The 24131-nt window shown below is 44.0% G+C and overlaps 1 protein-coding gene across 1 annotated transcript in view; it reads left to right on the top strand.

The window, feature by feature from the left end:
- The window catches only part of PHEX (phosphate regulating endopeptidase X-linked), a 294767-nt gene that overhangs the window by 128742 nt on the left and 141894 nt on the right, over window positions 1–24131 (top strand). The window contains exon 12 of the mRNA XM_070943250.1: window positions 14679–14780. Coding sequence (XP_070799351.1) covers window positions 14679–14780 — 102 coding nt within the window. The remainder of the gene's footprint in view (window positions 1–14678; window positions 14781–24131) is intronic.

Here is a 24131-nt window from a genome sequence, read left to right as displayed (position 1 = left end):
TTTGCGCAGGGCTCTGCTGCTTGCTGCAAAGAGGTAAATTGGAGCAGATTTTTTTTCCTTGTGCTAATCAAGCTATGCTGAAAACGAAACTGAAAGTAAAGCAGGCTGTTTGCTGTTTGCTGCAACGAGGCAAAATTAGGCAGAGGCAGAGGGAGATTTCTTTTTCTTCTTTTTCCTCACCAAAAAAGGTAGGTGCAAACAATGGGAAATTTAGGGCAAAAGAGGAGAGTTCAAGATTTTAAACACAAAAGGAAAAAAGGAGAAAGAAAAAGGCAAAAATAAAAATGGGAAGGGAAAAAAAGAAATGAAAGAGAAAAATGTTATACATATTTAGAATTGAAATATGAATAGTAGTAAGAAATAAATGGGAAATCATGATTGTAAAAGTGAAATGAATAATAATTGGAATATTTGTTTTTGTATTTTTGAAATCTAGACAAAGAGAAGTTTTTCTTTTTTTCTTTTTTTTACAGTATAAACTGTAACAATTGAAATACCTTTAATGGTATATGGTGGTGAAAGTAAAAAGGATTAAATTATAGCTTGGATAACAGCTAGAACATTTTTAAATTTAATTAGGGAAATTGTAATGATTGAAATATTTTTAATTATATATTGTGATGAAAGTAGAAATGATTAAGTTGTGATTTGGAGGATTATATGGGCAAACTATGTGGGATATTGGGAGAGTTTAAGATGTGAAAATGAGTAACATAAGAGGGGAAAATTATTTGGTTTATTATTATTGGTAAATATAATTAATTGATTTGTAAGAAATTGGATTGCATGGAAATAATTGGAATAGTCATGTTCATATTGATTAATATACAAAAAAAGATAGTTATATAACTAATTGATTTATATTAAAATGTTGAATTTGTATTAAACAATTGTAATATTACATAATTAACCAATGTGAGGATGGATATAAAAATAGACAATGAGAAGGGGTATAATATAGAATAGAAGGGAAAAATTGAATTTGATTAAGATTAGAGATGAGGATGAAGGGTAATATTGGTTTTTTTAAAAAAATAGACGAGGAATAAATATGGCACATAGTGTGGGTGCAAGACTGATTCAAGGCATACATACACACGAAAATAGTTTTACCTGTATTTCCTTTTCTTTTATCCTATGTTATGCTTTTAACTTCTTTTGCTTAATAATTCTTATTCCTTAATGGTACTTTGTATAATGTTGGTTACTGCCCCAGGAAATAGTGTGATAGCTGTGTATGTATTGGAATATTAGCTGTGCCTTAGTATAGGCATAACCCAAAATGTCTTATAGAAGAAAATTGGAAAAGAAAACTGTTCATCTTGTATGAACAATCCCATGCATGTTTATAATCCTAGGCATACTCCATTAATTTTTATTTATTTATTTAATTTGTATACCGCCCTTCTCCCAGAAGGGACTCATTAATGCCTTGTACATGTCTCTTTGTGGTAAATCTTATGGAAATGTTGCATTTTAATATGAATATGGACAATATGTAAATGAATACTCTGGTTTATTTCATTTTTAAAGTGGGTCTTTTTCATTTTTTTAGCTTATCAATCATACTTCAGCTGCTTAGACATTATGAAATTATGGAATTCCCCATGTCCTCTTAGTTGTAGATGTTTGTTTCAAATAATAAATTTTTAATTGGTGAATTTTATGGGTAACGGGGTTTTAAATTGGAGAAGCCTAAGATAATTTAATTTTGTTTTAATGTATTTTAATATTTGTATTGTGTGTTTTTAATTTTGGCTGTTCACCGCCCCGAGAGGGGGAGAGGGGGCGGTATAAAAATTTAATAAATAAATAAATAAATAAATAAAATTATGACATTCTCAAATGTAGTCATTGATGAATGCATGCCCTGGGTGTCATCTTGTCTTTCTTCTTTGATCAAAGAGATAATTATGAGCCGCAGTGGCGCATTGGCTAGAGTGCAATACTGCAGGCTACTTCTGCTGACTGCTGGCTGCCTGCAATTTGGCAGTTCAAATCTTAACAGGCTCAAGGTTGACTCAGCCTTCCATCCAGTGATGGGATTCAATTTTTTTAACAACCAGTTCTGTGGGCGTGGTTTAGTTGGGGGTGTGGCTCGGTAGTCATGTGGCCGGGTGGGCGTGGCTAGCCGGTCATGTGACCAGGTGGGTGTGGCTAGCTGGTCATGTGACCGGTGGGTGTGGCTATCTGCATAGGGACTACAGAGGGCTGAAAAAAGTCATTTCTGACTGATCCTCGCACTTTTGATCGGTCCTCGCACTTATGACCATCCTCACATTTATGCCCATTGCGGCATTCTTAACAACCGTGTCACTCATTTCACAACTGCTTCTCTTCACCATGGTGACAAGATAGGGCAAAAACGTAAAATGTGAGGACAGTCGTAAGTTCGAGGACTGGTCAAAAGTGTGAGGACCAGTCAAAAATAACTTTTTCAGCCCTCTGAGTAGTCCATATGCATAAAAGGATACAGCAATAGAGAGGGATGAAGGAAGGGAAGGGAAATTAGAGTAGGAGTGAGGGTAAGAGAGGGAGGAAGAGAGGAGGAGAAGGAGAAAGAAAGAGGACGTAGGGAGGAGAAGAAGAAGGGGAGGAAGAGAAAGTAAGAAGGAAAGAAAAGACAGAGGTGGTAGGTTTGAGGAGAAAGATTGCTGTACAATAAAAAAGATGAAAGGGAAGAAAGCCAACCCTAAACAAATATAAAGATATTAAGATAAAGAATGAATTGTTAAACTTTAAAGAATAAAAGAGAACAAATATGAATAAATAACAATAATTAGAAAAACACATACAAACATACAATGTATTTTCTTTGAACAGAGTATTTGGCCGGTTCACAAATTTAAACAGTGTTTAGTCATTTCAATTAAATTTACAATTTCTATATTTCCTTTTTGCCATATTTATTCCTCATCTATTTTTGTAAAAAACCAATATTACCCTTCATCTTCATCTCTAATCTTAATCAAATTCAATTTTTCCCTTCTATTCTATATTATACCCCTTTCCATTGTCATCTATTTTTATATCCATCCTCACATTGGTTAATTATGTAATATTACAGTTGTTTAATATAAATTCAACATTTTAATATAAATCAATTAGTTATATAACTAACTTTTTTGTATATTAATCAATATGAACATGAATATTCCAATTATTTCCATGCAATCCAATTTCTTACAAATCAATTAATTATATTTACCAATAATAATAAACCAAATAATTTCCCCCATATATTCCTCCAAACCACAACTTAACCATTTCTGCTTTCAACACAATATACAATTAATAGTATCTCAATTATTACAATTCCCTAGTTAAATAGAGCTTTTTTTCTTTTGTGTTTTAAAATCTTGAACTCTCCTCTTTTCCCCTAAATTTCCCATTGTTTGCACCTATGTTTTTTGGTGAGGAAAAAGAAAAGAAATCTGCCTGCCTAATTTTCCAACTTTGCAGCAACAGCAAAGCCAACAGCCTGCTTTACTTTCAGTTTCATTTTTCAGCTTAGCTAGGGGGAAAAAAATCAGCACTCTTTGCAAGCAAGCAGCAGAGCCCTGAGCAAAACAGCTGAGAGCAAATCAGCTGAGAGTCAGGAGCTGATCTAAGCAAGGGCTAATTAGCCTATGCTGAAGCTCCACGGGCCAATAAAATTACAAAAAGACACCGAACCGTTTGTTAAATTGCTGGCTCGCCCACCCCTTGCCCGCCACTATTTATTGGCAATAAATAGTGGTGCGGAGGGGCGGGGTGAGCCAGCAATTTAACAAAGGGTTCAGCCGAACCCCCTAGAACCGGCAGATCCCACCACTGCTTCCATCCTTCCGAGGTGGGTAAAATGAGGACCCAAATTGTTGGAGGCAATATGCTGACTTTGTAAACCGCTTAGAGGGGGTTGTAAACAGGTGTGGATTTAAAAAATTTTTACTACCGGTTCTGTGGGCATGGCTTTTTTTGTGGGCGTGGTTTGGTGGGGGGTAATGTGACTGGGTGGGCATGGCCAACTTTTTTTTTTTTTAACTTTTTACAACCTTAAGAGGTTGCAGAAAAAAAAATGCTTTTAGGAGCCTCTGACGATTAGGCAACTCAGCTGGGATCGCCAGAGGCTTCTAAAGGCATTTTTTTTCTACAGCCTCTTCGGCTGAAGAGGTTGCAGAAAAAAATGCTTTTAGGAGCCTCTGACGATCAGGCAACTCCGCTGGGATTGCCGGAGGCTTTTAAAGGCATTTTTTTTCTACAACCTCTTCAGCTGAAGAGGTTGCAAAAAAAATGCTTTCAGAAGCCTCTGACGATCCCAGCTGAGCTGCGCGATCATTAGAGGCTTTTTTTTTACTTTTAAAAGCATTTTTTTGGCCGAAGAGGTTGTAGAAAAAATGCTTTTATAAGTTAAAAAAAAAAAAGGAAGCCTCTGATGAGGTGGGCAGGGTAACCGAGTGGCGACCTGGCCGGGGACCGGTTCGGGGGCGTGGCCAGCCAATGTTATTACTGGTTCTCCGAACTACTACGAATTTTTACTACCAGTTCTTGCGAACCGGGAGCAATCTAGTACTGTGAAGTGGTATATAAGTTTAAGTGCTATTGCTATCTAAATTTAGCAATATATTTGATCAACAGCCTAAGCAGCGTGAATGGCTATGCCTCAATAATTTTGATAAGAACTCTGAAGGTATAAGTACATTCTTCCTGTAAGCACTATTGCTACAGATGTGCATAAAAATCAGAATATACCCCAGAGCCCAATTGTAGAATCTAGAATATGAACTGACAACGTTTGAGTTCAGGGAGTTCAGCTCATTAATGCACAAAGTTAATCGAAACATTACTCTGCCATCAATATTCTCTGAGTTAACTTCTTCCCTGGGATGCAGTTTACTCTTGATTGTTGAATGCTCAGTCATATTCTGTCTTAGATCTGTACTGACTTCCATATTAAATCAAAATAATGTGATATTAAAAAGACATTAATGAATCATAAAAATAAGATGCTGCAAGTCCCCTAGGTCATTTAGAGATGGGCATTCTTTTTTTACATAGATCAATATAAAAACACAATTTCAGCTAGCAGTTTCCAGGGTGGTAGCTGAATTGAAACAAAAACAGAAGTGTTGCAGCACCTTGAAGACCAACAATTCTGTTATAATATTAATGGAAGTTTATGTTAGGTGGCAGTCTCTTCAAAGGCCACCAGATGGGGGCAAAGAGGCACCTTTGATCCCACTGGTGGGTCAAGGGGCTCCAGCCCCTGCAGCCCCATTGGGAAGAGTTAATGGTCCTCCGGCTCCCTCACACACATGGGCAAGGGAGGGGCCAGGGGCCCCTATAAGAACCCCTGCACAGGGGCTACTCCCTGCTTTTTGCTTTTTTCCCTTTTTCCCTGCTCTTGTTCTAGTTTCCTATGATACTGACCCATGGGCTCAATCCAGGCATGGATGCCTCCATGCCTGGAAACTTATTTTACTCTACTTTTACTTCTAAATAAAGACTTAATTTGATTGCATCCTTGCGTGCTGACCTTTTCTTGGAAGCACCCTCAACAAACCATCGTTCTTTGTGAGATCCCTCACAAAGTGGTAGCAGAGGATGGTTTGAGACAATGCTTCCAAGCCAGCAGAAGCAAGATGCCAGGAGATTCCAGCAAGAACTCCCAAGAGATGGATGGTAGGACTTCCCCGGTTATGACCAGGAGTCTCCAAGCAAGGTTGGCAACCCTGCATCCATTCCGTGATGCGAGCTTCGATCCAGAGGAGGGTACAGATGATCTCTATGCCCCCAGAGGACCCAGCGGAATGCAAGGGACCCCTTCGCATGCTTCCTTGCAGCTGCAAGCCACAGAGGAAGGCATGGCAGGCCAGCAGTCTACCCAGGACTTCCAAGACACCGGGGAGGAGGCCAGGGACCAGGCCACCCCCAGCATAGACCAGCTCAGTGGTGAGGAATGCAGAGAGCTGCTACGAATGCTCCTAGCAACCCGAGGGACTCCAGGAGCCCAGCCACATGGGACACCAGCGCAGGGGGCCTCTGGACACCGGGTAAGTCCTTCCCCAGCACTCAGGAGGCTCCCCAACATGGCGCCAGCCACCCTGGGGGACCCCAGGGCCCTGGAGCTTTTGGCGGGAAAGTTCCCGCCAAATCGCGACCTGCAGCTTCCGGGGCCAACCGGAAGCAACATGGCGGCCCCCAGGCCACCTACTCCAGCGAGGCTTGTTAGGCCTCAGCTAGGCCACGAGGCCCAGCAACCGATGGCAGCCAGCCAAAGCAGCATGCAAACTGCTCGTGCCCCCCCCCCAGGCAAGCCTCGAAGTCTGCCCAGCCGCTCCTGCTGCAGCGGGCATCAGGGCTGCAATCCAAGTCCTGGTCGCAGCCCTGGAGGCCATGATGACCGTGGCCTCAACCTCAGGGGCAGCCAGCCTCCCTCAACACCCCCAGGGGACCAGTGAGGGGAGGCGTCCAATCCGGAGCCCCCCAGCCAGGACCCACGCCTCCAGAGAGCCCCAGAAGAACCTCTGGGGTCTCCAGCCTTCCCAACACCCCCACCGAGACAATGGAGGACTCACCTGGATGACTTCAGAGGGCCTCCAGCTGAGCCTCACACCTCCCAAAATGGCTGCCTCCTCCGGAATCTTCAGGACCAGCGGTGGGCCCCTCCAGGTGATCCTCAGCATTTTCGGGCTTTTCCAGCCCCATCCTGCAGCCTTCGACCCCTGGTAAGTGTTCCAGTACCAGGGGGGCTTCCAGAAGACTCTTCAGAGCTCCACAGGCCTGGGCCCAGACCTGGCCCTGAAGCACAGAGAGAGAGGTCCGCTCCCGTCAGCTCCTGGGCTGGAATGAGTTCTGAGCATGCTCAGTTGGCTCCATCTGAAAAGGAGAAAAATAATCAGAGAAAAATACCTACACCGGCCAGCAGAGGGATCCCTCTCCCATTTACTTCAATGGAACCAAGGCAGAGATACCAAGGACAGCAGAATACATCAGCATTTTCTGCCCCAGCTGTGTCTATTCTCCCAAATAACTTTCAGAAGCTACATCTGGGAGGGGAAAATTTTAACATATGGAATAAAGAGATACAGGTATGTCTCTTAAAAGAGGGGACCTTAGAAATGGTTTTAGACCCCCCACCTTTACCTTGGGGACTTCAAGAAGAGTGGTACCACAGGAGAGCCTATACCACTCTACTGAGCTCACTGGATGCTAAATTGTACCCTAGCATTCCAGATGGGCTCACAGCTGGTGAAATTTGGGGGTTGTTATATAGCTTATTTAATAGTGATAGCTTGGGCTCCACCACAAGACTCACAATGGAGTTCTATAACACCAAGCTAAAATTTGGGGCTAGCATGGCTGAGCACCTGGGAAAGTTGAAGGCACTCAGGGCAGAGCTGGTGCTCAGGGATTACCCCATGACTGAGGCCAACATGGTCACTGTCATTCTGGCATCCCTGGACAAAAGTTGGGGCAATTTTATTGTCTCACTAGAGGGAATCAGAAAGAAAGCCATGACTCTGTCCTACCTCACAGGGAGGCTCAATGAGGAAGACAGGAGGCGTAGAGATGTACACCGGGGCCACAACTCATCGCATCAACAGAAGGCACCAGAGTTCAGAGCAGGTTAACGCTCTACCCAAGTGTTTCATCTGTGGCTCTGAGGAGCGTCTGAAGAAGGACTGCCCCCATTACCAACAAGGATCTAAGCGTGGTTCCAATCAAGGAAGGGGCAGGGGGCAGAGAAGGGGGCCTGGCGGGGGCAAAGGTGGTGCTAAGGGCAATTTTTTGTATACTAGTTACCTCACCCCTGCCACAAAGGCTGATGGCCCTACTGGCCTCTGATTACTGGCCTCTGGGGCTTCATCTCACATTGCTAACTTGAGGCAAGGCTTTAAGAGGTTAAGGAGAATTAACTCCTCCGTTAAGATTGCAAATGGTAACAATGCTTTGGTTGTTGGGGAGGGCACTGTCTCTGTACCAGGGCTGGGCAATGTCGAAGGTGTATTACATGCTACCTCTATAGCCAATAACCTGTTAAGCATAACCAAGCTATGTGATGATGGCAGGGTGGAGGTATTGTTTCGCAAAGGGGGAGGTCATGTCAAAAGGGTCATTGGGAATGTTACCATTATAAATGGTTTGCCATATTTCTCCCCCAAGTACCCAGCCACAGGAGACAGCTCACAGGATGCCACCCCAGAAGGGGCCTGCGTGCAGAGAGAGAGAAAGTCTCCACAGCCAGCTCCCAGGCTGTCAAAGATGCACAAGACTGAGGCAGTTGCGCCCATGCTGCCTCAACCAGCACCACGGCCTTCCAAGGCCAATGCAGGCAAGAAACCCGAGCCTCAGCAGGCACCTAAGGCAGATAAGCCCAAAAAAGGGCCTAAGGTGCCAGCACTGCCCAAGGCAACCAGAGCCAAGGGGGTGTCAGTGGGAAAGCCGCTCCATACTAAATGTGCCCACCTCTTACATGGGAGGTTAGGCCATGCGAGCTTCCCAGTGATTAAAAAGATGGGGGAATTCACTGAGGGGATTCATCTCCAGGATTGTGAGGTGTTTCTGGACTGTGCCATCTGTAAGAGGGCAAAGAGGAAGGCCGCCCCAATACCTAAGGTGTCACTGCGTAACAATACCCATATCAATTAATACATGTTGATTGGGTTGGGCCATTTACACCGTTCCTAGGAAAGAGGCAGTATTTCTTCACTGCCGTTGATGACTTCTTGAGGTATGGCCATGTGTATACCCTTACGGAAAAGTCTGAAGCCTTTGATGCCATAAAATCATTGTACAACTACGTGGAAACTCAGTACAAGACAAAGATCGCGCAGCTGCAGAGCGACCGTGGGGCTGAGTTCATGTCCCGAAAATTCCAGGACTGGATAAGGCACAAGGGCATACACCATTTTCGTATAGCACCTTTTTCTCCTGGGCAGAACAGTGTGTCAGAAAAATGTAACAGCATTCTGCAGACCATGGTGCGCAGCCTGATTGCGGATGCTGGGGTTGCGGAATCGTACTGGGCGGAGGTGGTACACTACGCCAACTACACCCTGAACCGCACCTGGAGCAGCATTGTGAACCAGACCCCATATTTTCTGGTCCATGGTAGGAAGCCAAGTTTGGGACACTTGCGTGTGTTTGGCTCCTACGCTTGGGTGCACATCCCCAAGCAGCTGCAGAAGAAGGGGAGATCCATCTCCCAGAGACTGAGGTTCTTGGGCTATGCCCCTGGCTCCAAGGCCTACCGATTCCTGGGAGAAGGGGGCAGGACTGTGACCTCCCAATCTGCCTCCTTCGAAGAGGACTCCAATTGGACCCAGATCCACTCAAATGATCTGGGTCCATACATTAACCGGCCCAGCAAAGCTGCACCAACCATGACACCACCTGAGACAACCACAGACCCTGCCACTGATGAGAGCGAGGAACAGGTCAGCCTACCTGGTCCAGATGAGGAGGATGAGCCGTCCAGTCCTGAGGGGGAAGACACACCATCTTCACCTGACTCTTCGCCTCCAGCAACGCTCCAGAGGCCCATGATGCCCAACGCCTGGGACCGAGGGCCTCCACATCCCGGTCGTGAACAGCCAGTCGGCGAAGAACCCACAGAAGAAAAGGTTGATGAGTGGCAGGAGGTCAGAAGGTCAAAGCGGTCTGACAAGGGGCCCCCACCTAAGAGAATTGACATTGGGCATGTCGCATCCATCAACAGTGTCATGGTCACCCCAAAGACTTTCTCTTACATCCAGGAGCTGCCCATTAAAGAACAGGAGAGGTGGCAGAACACCTGCTCGCCCTCTCACACACGTTCACCGGAACCTGTCATTGGCTGGCAAGAAGGGGAATTGTTAGGTGTTTTGTGCCAGCCATGGCAGTCTCTTCAAAGGCCACCAGATGGGGGCAAAGAGGCACCTTTGGGTGGGTCAAGGGGCTCCAGCCCCTGCAGCCCCATTGGGAAAAAGAACACCTGCACAGGGGCTGCTCCATGCTTTTTCCCTTTTTCCCTTTTTCCCTTTTTCCCTGCTCTTGTTCTAGTCTCCTATGGGACTGACCCATGGGCTCAATCCAGGCATGGATGCCTCCATGCCTGGGAACTTATTTTACTCTACTTTTACTTCTAAATAAAGACTTAATTTGATTGCATCCTTGCGTGCTGACCTTTTCTTGGAAGCGCCCTCAACGAACTATTGTTCTTCGTGAGATCCCTCACAGTTTAATGCAATAATGTTAATCTAAACCTATTTTTTAGGTTTAGGTCAGGGCTGTCAAACTTCTGGCCCATGGGCTGGATGTGTCACACACTGGCCACACCCATACCCAGTTTAGTGAAGAGGGAAAAAGTCCCGATACACCATGTGACACCGCCGTCATGATGTGAATTTGACACCCCTGGTTTAGATGAATTTAGAACTTTCATCTATCACTTACTCCATTTTTTCTGAGTATTTTGCCAATATTTGTTTTCACATTTCAGATTAATATTTAGGGGAAAATCTGACTTTGATGTTTTACATATTTTTTTTTCAACCTAAATATATTTTAATAACAATCTTGCAATTTTTATCAGTCTTAGACAGGTTTTGATACTATGATGTCTGTTTTCTTAGAATTGAAATTTAAGGCTGGCAATACAATGCAGGGTAAAAACCAGTGGTGGGATTCAGCCAGTTCGCACCAGTTCATCCGAACCATTAGCTAATTGCTTGTGCAGTTCGGAGAACCGGCTGAAAATAAAGTGCAAGAGAAGTTTTTTTTCCCTCTCTCCCTTCAGTTAATAACTCCGGGCAGACAGCCAAGAACCACTTAATAGGCTACTTAGTTGCAGATGGAATGCAGCCGACACACATCTTGAATAAAGTCAATAAACAACAGAAACTGACAGGATTAGGGCAGGGAAACACCCAGGAAACCCATCAATCACCCATCTAGGGATGGGATTAACCTCTTTTCTTCAGGGAGGACAAGATTACATACATTTTCATTATAAAGGGTATTAAGTAACACTTCTGTGATCAGTTGTTACTCCCTGGAGTTCCCCAAGACTTTTTATAGCTGCTGCAGTGTTGGCTACTTCTTGTTTCTTCCTTGGGGGAAAAGATACAGGATGGGACAATGATGCAGCTTGATCATACAGGCCCTGAATTTAATGCATGTGGGGTCCAGCCAGCTGTATTGCTTCTGCTGTGAAGCACCCAATTTAGAACATAGAGAACATAGAATAATAGAGTTGGAAGGGACCTCAGAGGTCTTCTAGTCCAACTCCCTGCTCGAGCAGAAGACCCTATATCCGTGGTGGTGAACCTATGGCACGCATGCTGGAAATGGCACACAGAGCCATCTCTTTGGGCATGTGAGCCATCACCCATTGCTTTTCCAGATTCCGGTGTGCCAGCCAGCTGGTCTTCACATGCGCGGGAGCACTGGAAACCAGAAGAGGAGCCACCTGGTGCACATCTGAGTGCCAGGAAGATGATCTTCTGGTTTCTGGCGCATGCATGCATGCCAGCCAGCTGGTCTTTGAGTGCACAAGCATTCCAGAAACTGGAAGACCAAATGTCTGGCGCACATGCGTATGCTGGAAACTGGAATGTCATCTTCCCGGCAAGTGCATGCACACCAACCAGCTTGTTTTCATGAGTGCATGCGCACCAGAAACCAGAAGATCAGGTGGCCAGTGTGCATGCGTGCACCAGAAATCAGAAGATCATCTTCCCAGCATGCACATGAGCGGCTGTTCTTCCGGTTTCTGGCGCTCCTGCGCTCATGCGCACAAACTCCTATTTTGGTGCTCAGTGCCAAAAAGGTTCACCAACACTGCCTTATATCATTTCAGAAAAATAGTTGTCCCATCTCTTGTTGGAAGAAATCTCCTTGCAGCAAACAGCTTGTTTCAGCTTCAGCTTCAGCTTCAGCACAGCCTGATTAGCACAAGCAGCTGATTGTTGGTTGGATCGGCCTCCCGAAGATCAGTTGTTTCAGGCTGCAGGGATTGCCATATTGCCAATAGCCTATTGCTGCCTCCGCACACCCCATTTTCCGGCAGGTGGCCTGGGCAACATTCGGTGTATAAGACACCCACATTTTCACCCTCTTTTATGGGGGGGAAGTGCATCCCCCCTAATATGGCAATTTTCCTTTGAAGCTCCTGCAGTTTGATGGGTTTTGGTGTGCCTTCAGCTGAGGTGATTCCCCTGAGTTTTGTTTTTCCTGCTTTAATGGGTTAATCCTGGGTCTTTTGTTTTTCCTATCTTAAGGGGTTAATCCTGTCAAGGAGGCAAGAAGGAGGTGTTCTGGTGTGAATTGGTTATTTCCCACTTATCTTTATGGCCTCATTCAAGTGTTTCCTAGGATGCTCTTGTGATCAGGCTTTGTTATTTTTTGTAACAACCTTTCAATTAGCCTGAGCGGCTGCTCTTAATTTCCCTCTCAACTGCTGCTTTTGCTTTGGGGTTTTGATTTCTATTTTTAAAGGGGAATGGCTGTTTTAAGTTTTCTGCATTGGTTTAGTGCAGCGGTTCTCAACCTGGGGGTTGCGACCCCTTTGGGGGTCGAATGGCCATTTCACAGGGGTCGCCAAAGCCCTCTCTTGCCCCCCCATGCCTTCACTCACCCTCACCCTCTGCCTCTGTTGGATTGCCGTTCGCCGTTCGCTTACCCCGCCCACTCCCAATCTATTGCTGCCTCCTGAGTCCCAGCTGATGGCTAGAGGGAAAAAACTTTAAATTCTTGCCATGGGGCTTCAAAGGGCCGCCCTACAGCTGATCAGTGTTAAAAGAAAACAAATGAATAGACCGGTGCCTGCAAAAATAGAAAAAACAGCCCCTTTTAGCTTCAGCATAGGTTAATTACCATAAATTGATTTGATCAGTCTCCGGACTCTCAGCTGATTTGCTCTCAGCTGTTTTGCGGAGGGCTCTGTTGCTAGCTAGCTGCAAAGAGGTAAATTCCTGGAGCAGATTTTTTCCCCCCTAGCTATGCTGAAAAAGCAAAATTGAAATTAAAGCAGGGTCTTTGCTGCAACGTGACAAAATGAGGCAGAGAGATTTCTTTTTCTTTTTCCTCACCAAAAAAGGTAGGTGCAAAACTGCAAACAATGGGAAATTTAGGGAAAAAGAGGAGATTCAAGATTTTAAAACACAAAAGAAAAAAAAGCTGTATTTAACTAGGGAATTGTAATAATTGAGATACTATTAATTGTATATTGTGTTGAAAGCAGAAATGGTTAAGTTGTGGTTCAGAGGAATATATGGGGGAAATTATTTGGTTTATTATTATTGGTAAATATAATTAATTGATTTGTAAGAAATTGGATTGCATGGAAATAATTGGAATATTCATGTTCATATTGATTAATATACAAAAAAGATAGTTTTATAACTAATTGATTTATATTAAAATGTTGAATTTGTATTAAACAACTGTATTACATAATTACATAATTAAACCATGTGAGGATGGATATAAAAATAGATGACAATGGAAAGGGGTATAATATAGAATAGAAGGGAAAAATTGAATTTGATTAAGATTAGAGATGAGGATGAAGGGTAATACTGGTTTTTTTAAAAAAAATAGATGAGGAATAAATATGGCAAAAAGGAAATATAGAAATTGTAAATTTAATTGAAGTGACTAAACACTGTTTAAATTTGTGAAACGGCCAAATACTCTGTTCAAAGAAAATACGTTGTATGTTTGTATGTGTGTTTCTAATTACTGCTATTTATTCATATTTGTTCTCTTTTATTCTTTAAATTTTAACCATTCATTCTTTATCTTAATATCTTTATATTTGTTTGGGATTGGCTTTCTTCCCTTTCATCTTTTTTATTGTACAGCAATCTTTCTCCTCAAACCTACCACCTCTCTCTTTTCTTTCCTTCTTACTTTCTCTTCCCCCACTCTTCTTCTCCTCCCTACTTCCTCTTCCTTTCTCCTTCTCCTCCTCTCTTCCTCCCCCTCTTACCCTCACTCCTACTCTAATTTCCCTTCCCTTTCTTCATCCCTCTCTATTGCTGTATCCTTTTATGCATATGGACTACTCAGAGGGCTGAAAAAGTTATTTTTGACTGGTCCTCACACTTTTGACCAGTCCTTGAACTTACGACTGTCTTCACATTTTACGTTTTTTGCCCTATCTTATCACCATGGTGAAGAGAAGCAGTTGTGAAATGAGTGACATGGTTGTTAAGGATGCTGCATGGGCATAAATGTGAGGATGGTCATAAGTGTGAGGACCAGTCAAAAGTGCGAGGACCTGTCAGAAATGACTTTTTTCAGCCCTCTGAGTAGTCCCTATACACATAGCCATGGCCACCCGGTCACATGACCAGGTAGCCACGGCCACCCAGTCACATGACCAGCTAGCCACGCCCACAAAGTAAGCCACGCCCACAATGGTGTCCCTCTTTACCAATCTTAAAATCTGGTCACCTTAGCATTAGGGTCTCTGAGGGTCATATAGACCTATTACTCTAAACCAGTTTTTATTCTTGAAGAATGTTCAATTTGTCCATGTTATTGGTTGAACATGTTGAGCTAAATAATGCAAATATGAATGTATAACTAAATGCACAAATGCATCCACGCTCACAATTTGCACAGAAACATGTTTGTCCATGTAGATTTCTTCCCCTTGTGGTATTGGATTGAAAATAGCACCTTTTTCAAGGAGATAATGTTTCCTTCAGATGGCAGAGCTGACTGAAGGAATTCGATGGGCCTTTATAGACATGTTGGAAAATGAAAATGACTGGATGGATTTGGATACAAAAAGAAAAGCTGTTGAAAAGGTAAGGATGTTGAAATACAGTTGATACTATTATATATGAATGCATAACAAGAAAAAGAACTGAAAATATGATTGGATGTTTATTGCAAAGTTCTATGATTTGCATCTTATACTTAGTTAAATCTTCTTTATAGTCATGGTAATTCTTTGATTCTTCATTTTGCATTTAAATAGAAAAAGTTAATAATTATATTTAAATAAATAGTTTTCCTCGGGAGAGAAATTATTAATGTAAGGCTTCAAGACTTCTCTTCTGACATTATTCAATGCCTGGAATTGATTGGAATTATTGGATTGCCCCTTATTGTACATCTGTAATTATAACACAGTCTTCAACTATTTTATTTGTTTATTATTTGTATACCTTATAAAAATATGGAAATGGTTTAAAATAAAATATATCTGGGTCATTGTATGTCTGATATATTACAATATTGCCAATACAGTCAAGTACAATTTCTACTGAATAGAACTTATTACCGTGCAATATGTTTGATTATATTAAAGAAGAATGCTTAACACTGTATAACTTAAGTAAAAAAATCAAATTTGAAATTTCAATTTAAGATGGTGTGGGGAATATTAAGGCTGAGGTTTACATTTAACATTTTTTTTTGCATGGTTGGGGACCACTATGCAATAATGGGGGAGGACAAAGTAGGAAGTGTGTGTTCTTTAGGCTGGATGTTATTCTGTGTTAAAGCACACAGTACAGTTTTTAATGTTTTTCATTCAAACTGACATAAAATTATACCACCAATTTTCAGCAACTGTGGTTAAAAGTTCAATTCCCAAAGCCTCATGTTATCTATAATTTAAAAGTACCAACGTAATTGTCTCAAGTATTTTCAGTCAGAAATTACGGTGCACACACTGTAATTATTAGCTCATGAAATTTAATATATATGCCAAACTTATAACTTTTGTTTTACCTTTTCTGATGCTTCAATAGTTCTTAAAACTATTCTCTTTTTTTCATGTTTTTTATTGATATGTTTTATATTTTGTAAAAATGGAGTTTGTAGTAGTAGTTGTTCAATTCCTTCCAACCCTTTGTAACCTGAAGAAAATAATTTCCAGGATTGTCTGTTTGTAACTAAGTATTTTAATTTCTGTAAACTCATGCATCCTGAGATATCTAGCCACTTCTGTTTCTTTCATTCTTAATAATTTTAACAAACAATTATGCAATATTTTCATTGATATTAGTTACCATTTTTGCACTAAAACAGATGATAATTTCTTTTGTTGTCTAAAAATAGAATTTAATGGCTCTCATCTGCAATAAGAACAAGCCCATTCTAAGATCTGTATTATCTTCTTTCATCTGTATTTCTGTTAAAGTGGGAAGAAAATTCCAAAAAACAAATTTACTGTGCCTTATTTGACTCCTTCTTGCAACTATGATAAACTGATTTGTTGATATGGGAAACTTATTGACTCTGCTGTGGTCTTTTTCCACATGGGGCTTCTTTTATGTGAAGCAGCCTTCAAATACTTGATCTTCCAGGAAGCGCATATGTTGCCTAATAGCTTGAAACCATTTTTTGATGTATAATGTTTTCAATATTTTGTGTGACATAAGGAAAATATGCAGCTATAAATGTCTATTCATAGATTTCTGGGGGCTTCTTGGAGACTTTATTTTATAATTCATCATTTATACTTTCAGGGAAAACTCATCCAAATGCTAAGCATAAGGTAATAAGACACTTTAAAAACACTTGAATAGTCAGAGGCAAAAGGGAAGAAAATGTCTCTTCTCCTTTTGTTTGATTGGATTGGAAGTGGCTTGCAAATATTTTTCCTGAGGGCACTCATAATACAGGCAGTATCTGAATCACTACCAAGTTATGATGAAATAAAAACAGGTAGGATTTAATTTTCTACAGTTCTTTTAAAAGAAAACTTCAGAGTTCTTGGATGAAAAACAGTAAATGTAATGCTTTTTAGCTGTGTTGGAAGAAATATCCTTCTGGGTTCAGTTCCAAGTGGGGAAAAAGACACTGGATTCATGGAGACTGTTTGGAAAGATGGTTTAATGATGGACAGTATCACATGGCTTGAGTTCCTGAGCAGAAAAGGGCAGAGATGCTGACAGTGCCTTGGTTTTATGTCCTCTCTGAGCTCCACCCTAGAGTTTCCTGTTCCTGTGTAAGAAATGCACTCTGATTGGTGGTCAGACTCCCAGGAGGCGGGGTCTTAGCTAACTTTGTAGGCTATCTGTCTCCCAGACTTGGTTATCTAATTTCCTGCGCCATTTTATTCTTTTTGAGTTAATATTATTCTGATTTTAAAAGTTCCGTCGTATTCTTTTTTCCCCCCAAAGTCAAGCAACTTGCAGACAAAGAAATCCTCCCCAAAAGTTCTCACAGCTGTTATCTGTAATGTTCACAATTTTCCAAAACAAAGACCAAGTTGCAATATTTCTTTTTACTCCTGAAGGTTTCTCTCTGCAATCCAAATTTCCGATTGTCTAATAAATATCCATTTTGTTTCAATCTACATTAACAATCTTACTTAGCTTCTCTTTTTCTTTTTAACTTTAAAAATATCAAATCAGTTGTATAGTCCAGTCCGAATTTAAACAGCTCTTCTCACTTCTCTTTTCCTTTTTTTCTTTTATTTATACAACACTTCTGTTATAGGGCTTATTGTCCATTCTCTTTTGTTTTTCTTTAAAACTGAAAAAGAAAGGGGGGAAAAAAGGATCTATTTATTTTTTTCCGATCCTTTAACCAATCTTGGGGCAATTTCTCTAGTTATTTAAAATTTTCCAAATTATTTCCAAATAATTTTGTTCAAAAGTCAATTTTCCATCGGGTTTTTGTCCCTTTAAGATTACACTTCAAAATCTTCTTTTCTCCCCCCACCCCCCGTGCTTATTAGCCACTGTTTTATCGCTAGGGATCTTAAAGTTAATTTTTTTTCCTTATTGTTTCAACCATGGGTTGGCTGTCACTCACCCACCTTCAAAAAACTCTGTTCCATTCATCACTCCTGCTCAATGCTTAATCTGGTTGCCTCAGCTTCGTGACAGCCGCAATGGCTACCGTCCCCCGCTGCCGAGTCATAAAGAGTTTCCTCTGACCTTCGAGGAACTTGCCTATTCCTCTTGGTCTTCCGAGGTGCCTCTCCTTCCCCATCCCTACAGGATGGTTCTGGTCTGAAGACTCCTCGGCAGCAGTTTGTCAGTCCGGGTTTTCGGAGAGCTCATCAGAGCCTGCTAATTCCCCAATTGTCTCGCCGCGACGCTTCCGGTTTGAATCCCAACTCTTTCCAGAACTTGACTGTAAACTGGACTCCTCAATCTAAGATGATCTGGCAGGGTATTCTATGTAGGCAGTAGATTTGTTTGATTAACAGCTTTGCCAGTTTTTTCACAAAAGGCAATCCGGAGCAAGCAGTAAAGTGGGCTTGCTTGGAAAATAAGTCAATGACTGTCCAGATTATTGTGTTCCCCCCACTCTCTGGAAGTTTGACTATAAAATCCATTGCAATTTCCTCCCAAGGTTTTCTGGGGCTTGCTACTTGTTGAAGGCATCCAGGGGGCTTTCCTGGCCTCATTTTCATGGCTGCACAGGTGGCACAGCTCTTTACATAATCTTCCACACCCACTTTCATTTTTGGTCACTAGAATTACCTTCTAGGGAGGTGCAAGGTTTTCAAAAACCCAAAGTGACCAGCCAGCTTTGAGTTGTGACTGCGCTGTAATACTTCCAGTCTTAAGCTCACAGCCTGTCATCTCCAGGTCTGTGTGGTTCAAAAACAAGACCAGCAGACGAAGATGGTCTCAAAGCTTTATTTGCTGAACACAGCCGAAAGGCTGTGTAAGCGGGTCAAAGTCAGCGCTGAGAGCAACTGCCTCTCTGTGCTATTTATCCATTTAGTCCTGATTAACCATCACCCGGCATCTGAAACTGCCCCCCCCCCCTCAGCTGTTCGCTGGGGTTTTCATAATTCCTGCCTTTACGCGGCTTTCCGGTGCTCTGGGACGTCATCACAAGTCGACATGCCATGCCGGGAGCTGGAAGCTTCTCCAACTTTGCTGACAGGGTCCCGATGCCTCGCCGTCAGCCTCTCAATGCCGGCCATCTGTCTGCTGCCTGAATTGGCCATCCACCACCATCCCAGCTCCATTACAGGTAGCTTCTGTTGCTGCATCTCCCAGTCTCCCCCCCCCCGCCGCCATGTGTGTCAAGTCCCGGCCAGGGCTCGACAGGTGGCTCCCCTCTACAAGGGATCCACCTGTAAGGGAGAAAGCAGAAGTGTTAGTGTTGTTGGTTGCATAACCTGGTCCCCCTGGCTTGTGTGGATATTTGTGGTGAAATCGCCTTAGTAGCTGTGCAGCGTGGATGTCTGGCACTGCCACCCAAGTAGAACTGGTGAATGGGTACCCCTTCCATTGCACTAGGTATTGGACCTTGCCCCTATGCAGTCTGGAGTCAATATTCTGCCTATTTTGTAGTGGTCCGTATGTACTGGACCCAGAGGATTAAGGGGGTCCCTGATCCATTCAGTTGCTACGGGTTTCAAAAGCTACTGTGGAAGACAGTATGTATTCTACCCAGTAGTGGTGGCAGCTTTAGGGCAACTGTTACGGGGTTGATCACTCAGGTTATTGTGAACGGTCCCAAATACTTTGGCCCCAGTTTTCTACTGGATATTCTGAGTTTCAGGTATTTTGTGGACAGGTAAACCTGATCCCTCACCTGGAAAGGCTTATGATCTGCCCTTCTCTTATCTGACTGCAATTTATATTCTTCTGCAGCCCTCCGTAAGGCTGCCTTCACCTGAAGCCACACCATGCAAATCTTCTCCCCCCATCCTGTTGGGGTCTCTGTGGTTTGAGGTTCTGGTTCTAGTTCTGGGATCGCCAGAAATTCCATACCATACAACACCCAGAAAGGTGACAGGCCTGTGCTGTGGTGCACCATGTTGTTATAAGCCACCTCCGCGAATGGTAGGAGGCTTGACCAGTCTAATTGCTGGCAGGACATGTAGCACTGCAGGTAATGTTCCATCATAGCATTGGCTCGTTCAACTGCTGGGATGAAGCGCTGAACTCAGCCCTTGAGCTGATCCTATCAGACATATGAACTCCCTCCAGAATTTAACGGTGAACTGCACACCTCTGTCCGATATGATGCATCTTGGTATCCCGTGAAGGCAATAGATTTGTTGGAGAAACTGGCTCATTAGTCACCGCATGGATGGTATCCCTTTGCATGGCATGAAATGAGCCTGTTTCGAGAACAGATCCACTACTGTCCAGATTACAGTATAGCTGTTGCTACTTGGGAGGTCGACTATGAAATCCATAGCGATTTCATCCCATGTACGCTGAGGATCAGCCACTGGCTGTATCAAACTGAATGGCTTTCCTGTCCTTGGTTTGGCCGACATGCACATTGGACACCCCTTCATGTGTTCTTCAATGTCCACCCACATCCGAGGCCACCAAAACTGTCTCCTTACTAGATGCAATGTCTTCAGAAAACCGAAATGGCCAGCCAGCTTGGCTTCATGGCAACATTTCAATACAGCAGTCCGTAGGCTGCTAGGGATATATATATTTATTTATTTATTTGATTTGATTTTTATACCGCCTTTCTCCTGCTGAACTCAGGGCGGTGCACAGCCAAAGATAAAAACAGCGCAAACAAAATTTTAAATTTTAAAAGAATTAAACTAGCATTGGCCCAATAAAATTTAAAATTATCCCAACTAAAACCAATTTAGCAATTAAAAATATCTAAGGTCAAGCCAGCCCAGCTTGATGAAATAAAATAATTTTAAGGGCACGGTGAAAAGCACGGAGATCTGGGATCCTATGTATCTTCGGGGGCAGGTTGTTCCAAAGGACCGGTACTGCCACAGAGATGGCCCTCCCCCTGGGGGTCGCCAGCCGACATTGTCTGCCCGACGGCACTCTGAAGAGGCCCTCTCTGTGGGAGCATACTGGCCGGTGGGAGGCTACCAGTGGCAGAAGGCGGTCCCGTAAGTACCTAGGCCCTAAGCCATGGAGCGCTTTAAAGGTGGTAACCAACACCTTGAAGCGCACCCGGAAGACCACTGGGAGCCAATGCAGCTTGCGCAGGAGAGGTGTCACATGGGAGCACCCCATCGCTCCCATAATCCCCCGCGCGGCCGCATTCTGCACCAGTTGGAGCCTCCGGGTGCTCCTCAAGGGAAGCCCCATGTAGAGAGCATTACAGTAGTCCAGGGGAGAAGTGACGAGTGCCTGAGTGACCGTGCATAAGGAGTCCCGATCCAGAAAGGGGCGCAACTGGCGAATCAGGCAAACCTGATAAAAAGCCCCCCTGGCCACGGCCGTCATATGCTCTTCTAAAGATAGCCGTGCATCCAGGAGGATACCCAAGTTGCGGGCCCTCTCCGTGGGGGCCAGTAACTTGCCCCCAATAACCAGTGATGGCACCAGCTGGCTATATCGGGACGCTGGAAGCCACAGCCACTCAGTCTTGGAAGGGTTGAGTCGAAGCCTGTTTCTCCCCATCCAGACCCGCATGGCCTCCAGGCACCGGGATATCACTTCAAGGGCATCATTGGGATGGTCTGGGGTGGAGATGTACTGCTGAGTGTCATCAGCGTACTGATGGAACTCCACCCCAAAACCACGGATGATCTCATCCAGCGGCTTCACATAAATGTTGAACAGGAGGGGTGAGAGGACCGACCCCTGCGGCACCCCACAAACAAGGTGCCTCAGGGTCGACCTCTGCCCCCCTGCCAACACCCACTGTGACCGGTCAGAGAGATAGGAGGAGAACCACCATAAGACAGTGACCCCCACCCCTCCAACTGGCGCAGCATGATACCATGGTCGATGATATCAAAAGCCGCTGAGAGATCTAACAGGACCAAAATAGAGGAGCATCCCCTATCCCGAGCCCTCCAGAGATCATCCACCAATGCTCACCCACAATGTAAAAGCAGCTGTGCTAGACCCAAAATGGACCCTGCAACAAGCAGGAACCTCACACAGCCACAAAAAGCCCCAAAAACCAACTTTCACACTTTACACACACAAAATTCCACAAATAGCTTTGTGAGATTTTATGTGTTTGTGTAGTTGGAGTGAAACACTACAGAAACACACTAAATCTCAGAAAGCTGCACAAATTTTATTTTATTTTATTTTATTTTATTTTAATTTTTATATAAAAGCAGCTAAATTTAAAACTTCCTAAACTTTAAATGGCTAGGTCTAAAAAAAGAACAACTAAACCCCCCCCCCAATTAATTATTTTTTTAAAGCTCCCAAAGGGGGGAAAAACTTAGCCAATAGAACAGGGGTCTCCAACCTTGGAAACTTTAAGACTTGTAGACTTCAACTCCCAGAATTCCTCAGCTTTGCTGGCTGAAGAATTCTGGGAGTTGAAGTCCACAACTCCCTGCCTGCTTGATTGCAGGCAGGGAGATTCAATTGCTTGCTGATGCAATGGATGCAGGGATTACAGCAAGGCGTTGCGACCAGCAGCTAAGGTAAGCAGGCTGAGGGGGGGAGGGGGAGGGATTTTTGCTACCGATTAGCAGATCGTCAGAGCCATATAAAAGGAAAAAAGTTTTTTTCTTTTACATGGCTCTGGCGATCCAAGCTGAGTTGCCTGATTAGCAGGCAACTCAGCTGGGATCGTCAGAGCCTGGTTCCTCAGAGCCATTTTAAAGAAAAAAAAGGCTCTGATGATCACGTGGCTCAGCTGGGCATGGGGGGCGGGGGCAGGGATTTTTGCTACGAATTCTCCAAACTGCCCGCTGCCATCGCTACCTACTCGCCCGAGCCGGTCCGAACCGGGAGCATTTCACCCCTGGTATCCGTGTTGTCGCCGGGTGTGGTACTCTCTTCTACTGGCATTGACTGGGCCTGGATCCTCTGTTGCATTCCACAGGATTTCTCCAGGGTGGCTCGAATGGTCTTTCTGGCAGTCCTCCCATTATGGTCTTTCCATTTGGTACTACCTGGACCCGACTGTGACCTGGTACTTTCATCGGTGCAGTTGGCTGCTCAGTGTCCCGGTCTACCACACTGGAAACACGTCATCACCAGTCTGGCTGTTGGGATTACAGTCGCTTGTGGAACTGGAGTGGTGGAAGTCTGTGCTATTGGGACAGTGCTAGTGCTGGGTGGATGGGGTGGTGGACATTGTCCTCGCGGAATCCACTCCCTCTTTTGTTGATCGTCCCTAAACTCGATGTCTAGTTCCGTGGCCGCTTGGGACAGGACGCCAATCTGGGTGCCAAGCCGCGACATGCGCAAGCCTGCTGCAATGTCCGGTCCAACCCGGCCTTGAACTGATGCACTACCAGTCATTAAGGCCACCCCCACACCTTCCCAGCAATCCTTCTGAACTCTCTGATATACTGTACCATGGGCCTCCCTCTCTGCTTTACCTTTAATAGTTCTCCTTCAGCTTGTTGTGCCCTCGTATTGTCTTCAAACCTCTCCTGTATGGTGGACAGGAAAAGGCCCAAATCCCTCAGTTCGGCTTCACAGTCCCCATATAAATTCACCACCCATTTGGTGGTTTCTCCCTCCATGACTGTAGTCACTGCCATGATCATGTCCCATTGGGAGGTGTACAATCTGCCATAATGATCAAAATGGTTGAGTACTTGCCCAAGAAACAGGGCCACTGTCTCGGATCTTCCATCAAATGATGCCCTCATGGCAGGCAGATCCCATCGTCCCATATACACTGGCCCCTGGTGCACTTGCTGGCCAATCAGGAGGTCGGACGTCTGCTCTTCATACCCTCGGGGCCTATCACCCCCACCTAGTTGTTCATAGGGGCCCCTGGTTGCTCTACGTTCCCCTGCTATGGTCTTCTGACCCACGGTTCTTAAGTTCCCTGAGATATCATATGGCCTATCCCTGGAGCGGTGAGGGGGGAGGTCCCACCCAGGGGTGAAATGCTCCCAGTTTGGACCGGATCGCCCGATCCGGTAGCAATGGTGGCAGGCAGTTCGGAGAACCGGTAGCAAAAATCCCTGTGTCCCCTCCCCATGCCCAGCTGAGCTGCGTGATCATCAGAGGCTGTTTTTTAAAAACTTTTAAAAGCATTTTTTCTACAACCTCTTTGGCCAAAAAAATGCTTTTAAAAGTAAAAAAAAAAGCCTCTGATGATCACACGGCTCAGCTGGAATCGTCAGAGGCTTTTAAAAGCATTTTTTCTACAACCTCTTTACAACCTCTCTACAACCCGAAGAGGTTGTAGAAAAAAATGCTTTTAAAAGTAAAAAAAAAAAAAAAAGTTAGCCACGCCCACCCAGTCACATTACCCACCCACCCCACCAAACCACACCCACAGAACCGGTAATAACAAATTTTACA

The sequence above is a fragment of the Pituophis catenifer genome, unplaced genomic scaffold, assembly GCF_029215685.1.
Source record: "Pituophis catenifer annectens isolate HBS135680 unplaced genomic scaffold, rPitCat1.0.hap2 SCAF_4, whole genome shotgun sequence".
NCBI lineage: Eukaryota > Metazoa > Chordata > Lepidosauria > Squamata > Colubridae > Pituophis > Pituophis catenifer.
Note: the sequence above shows the minus strand (reverse complement) of the source record. Positions and strands in the feature narration are given on the sequence as shown.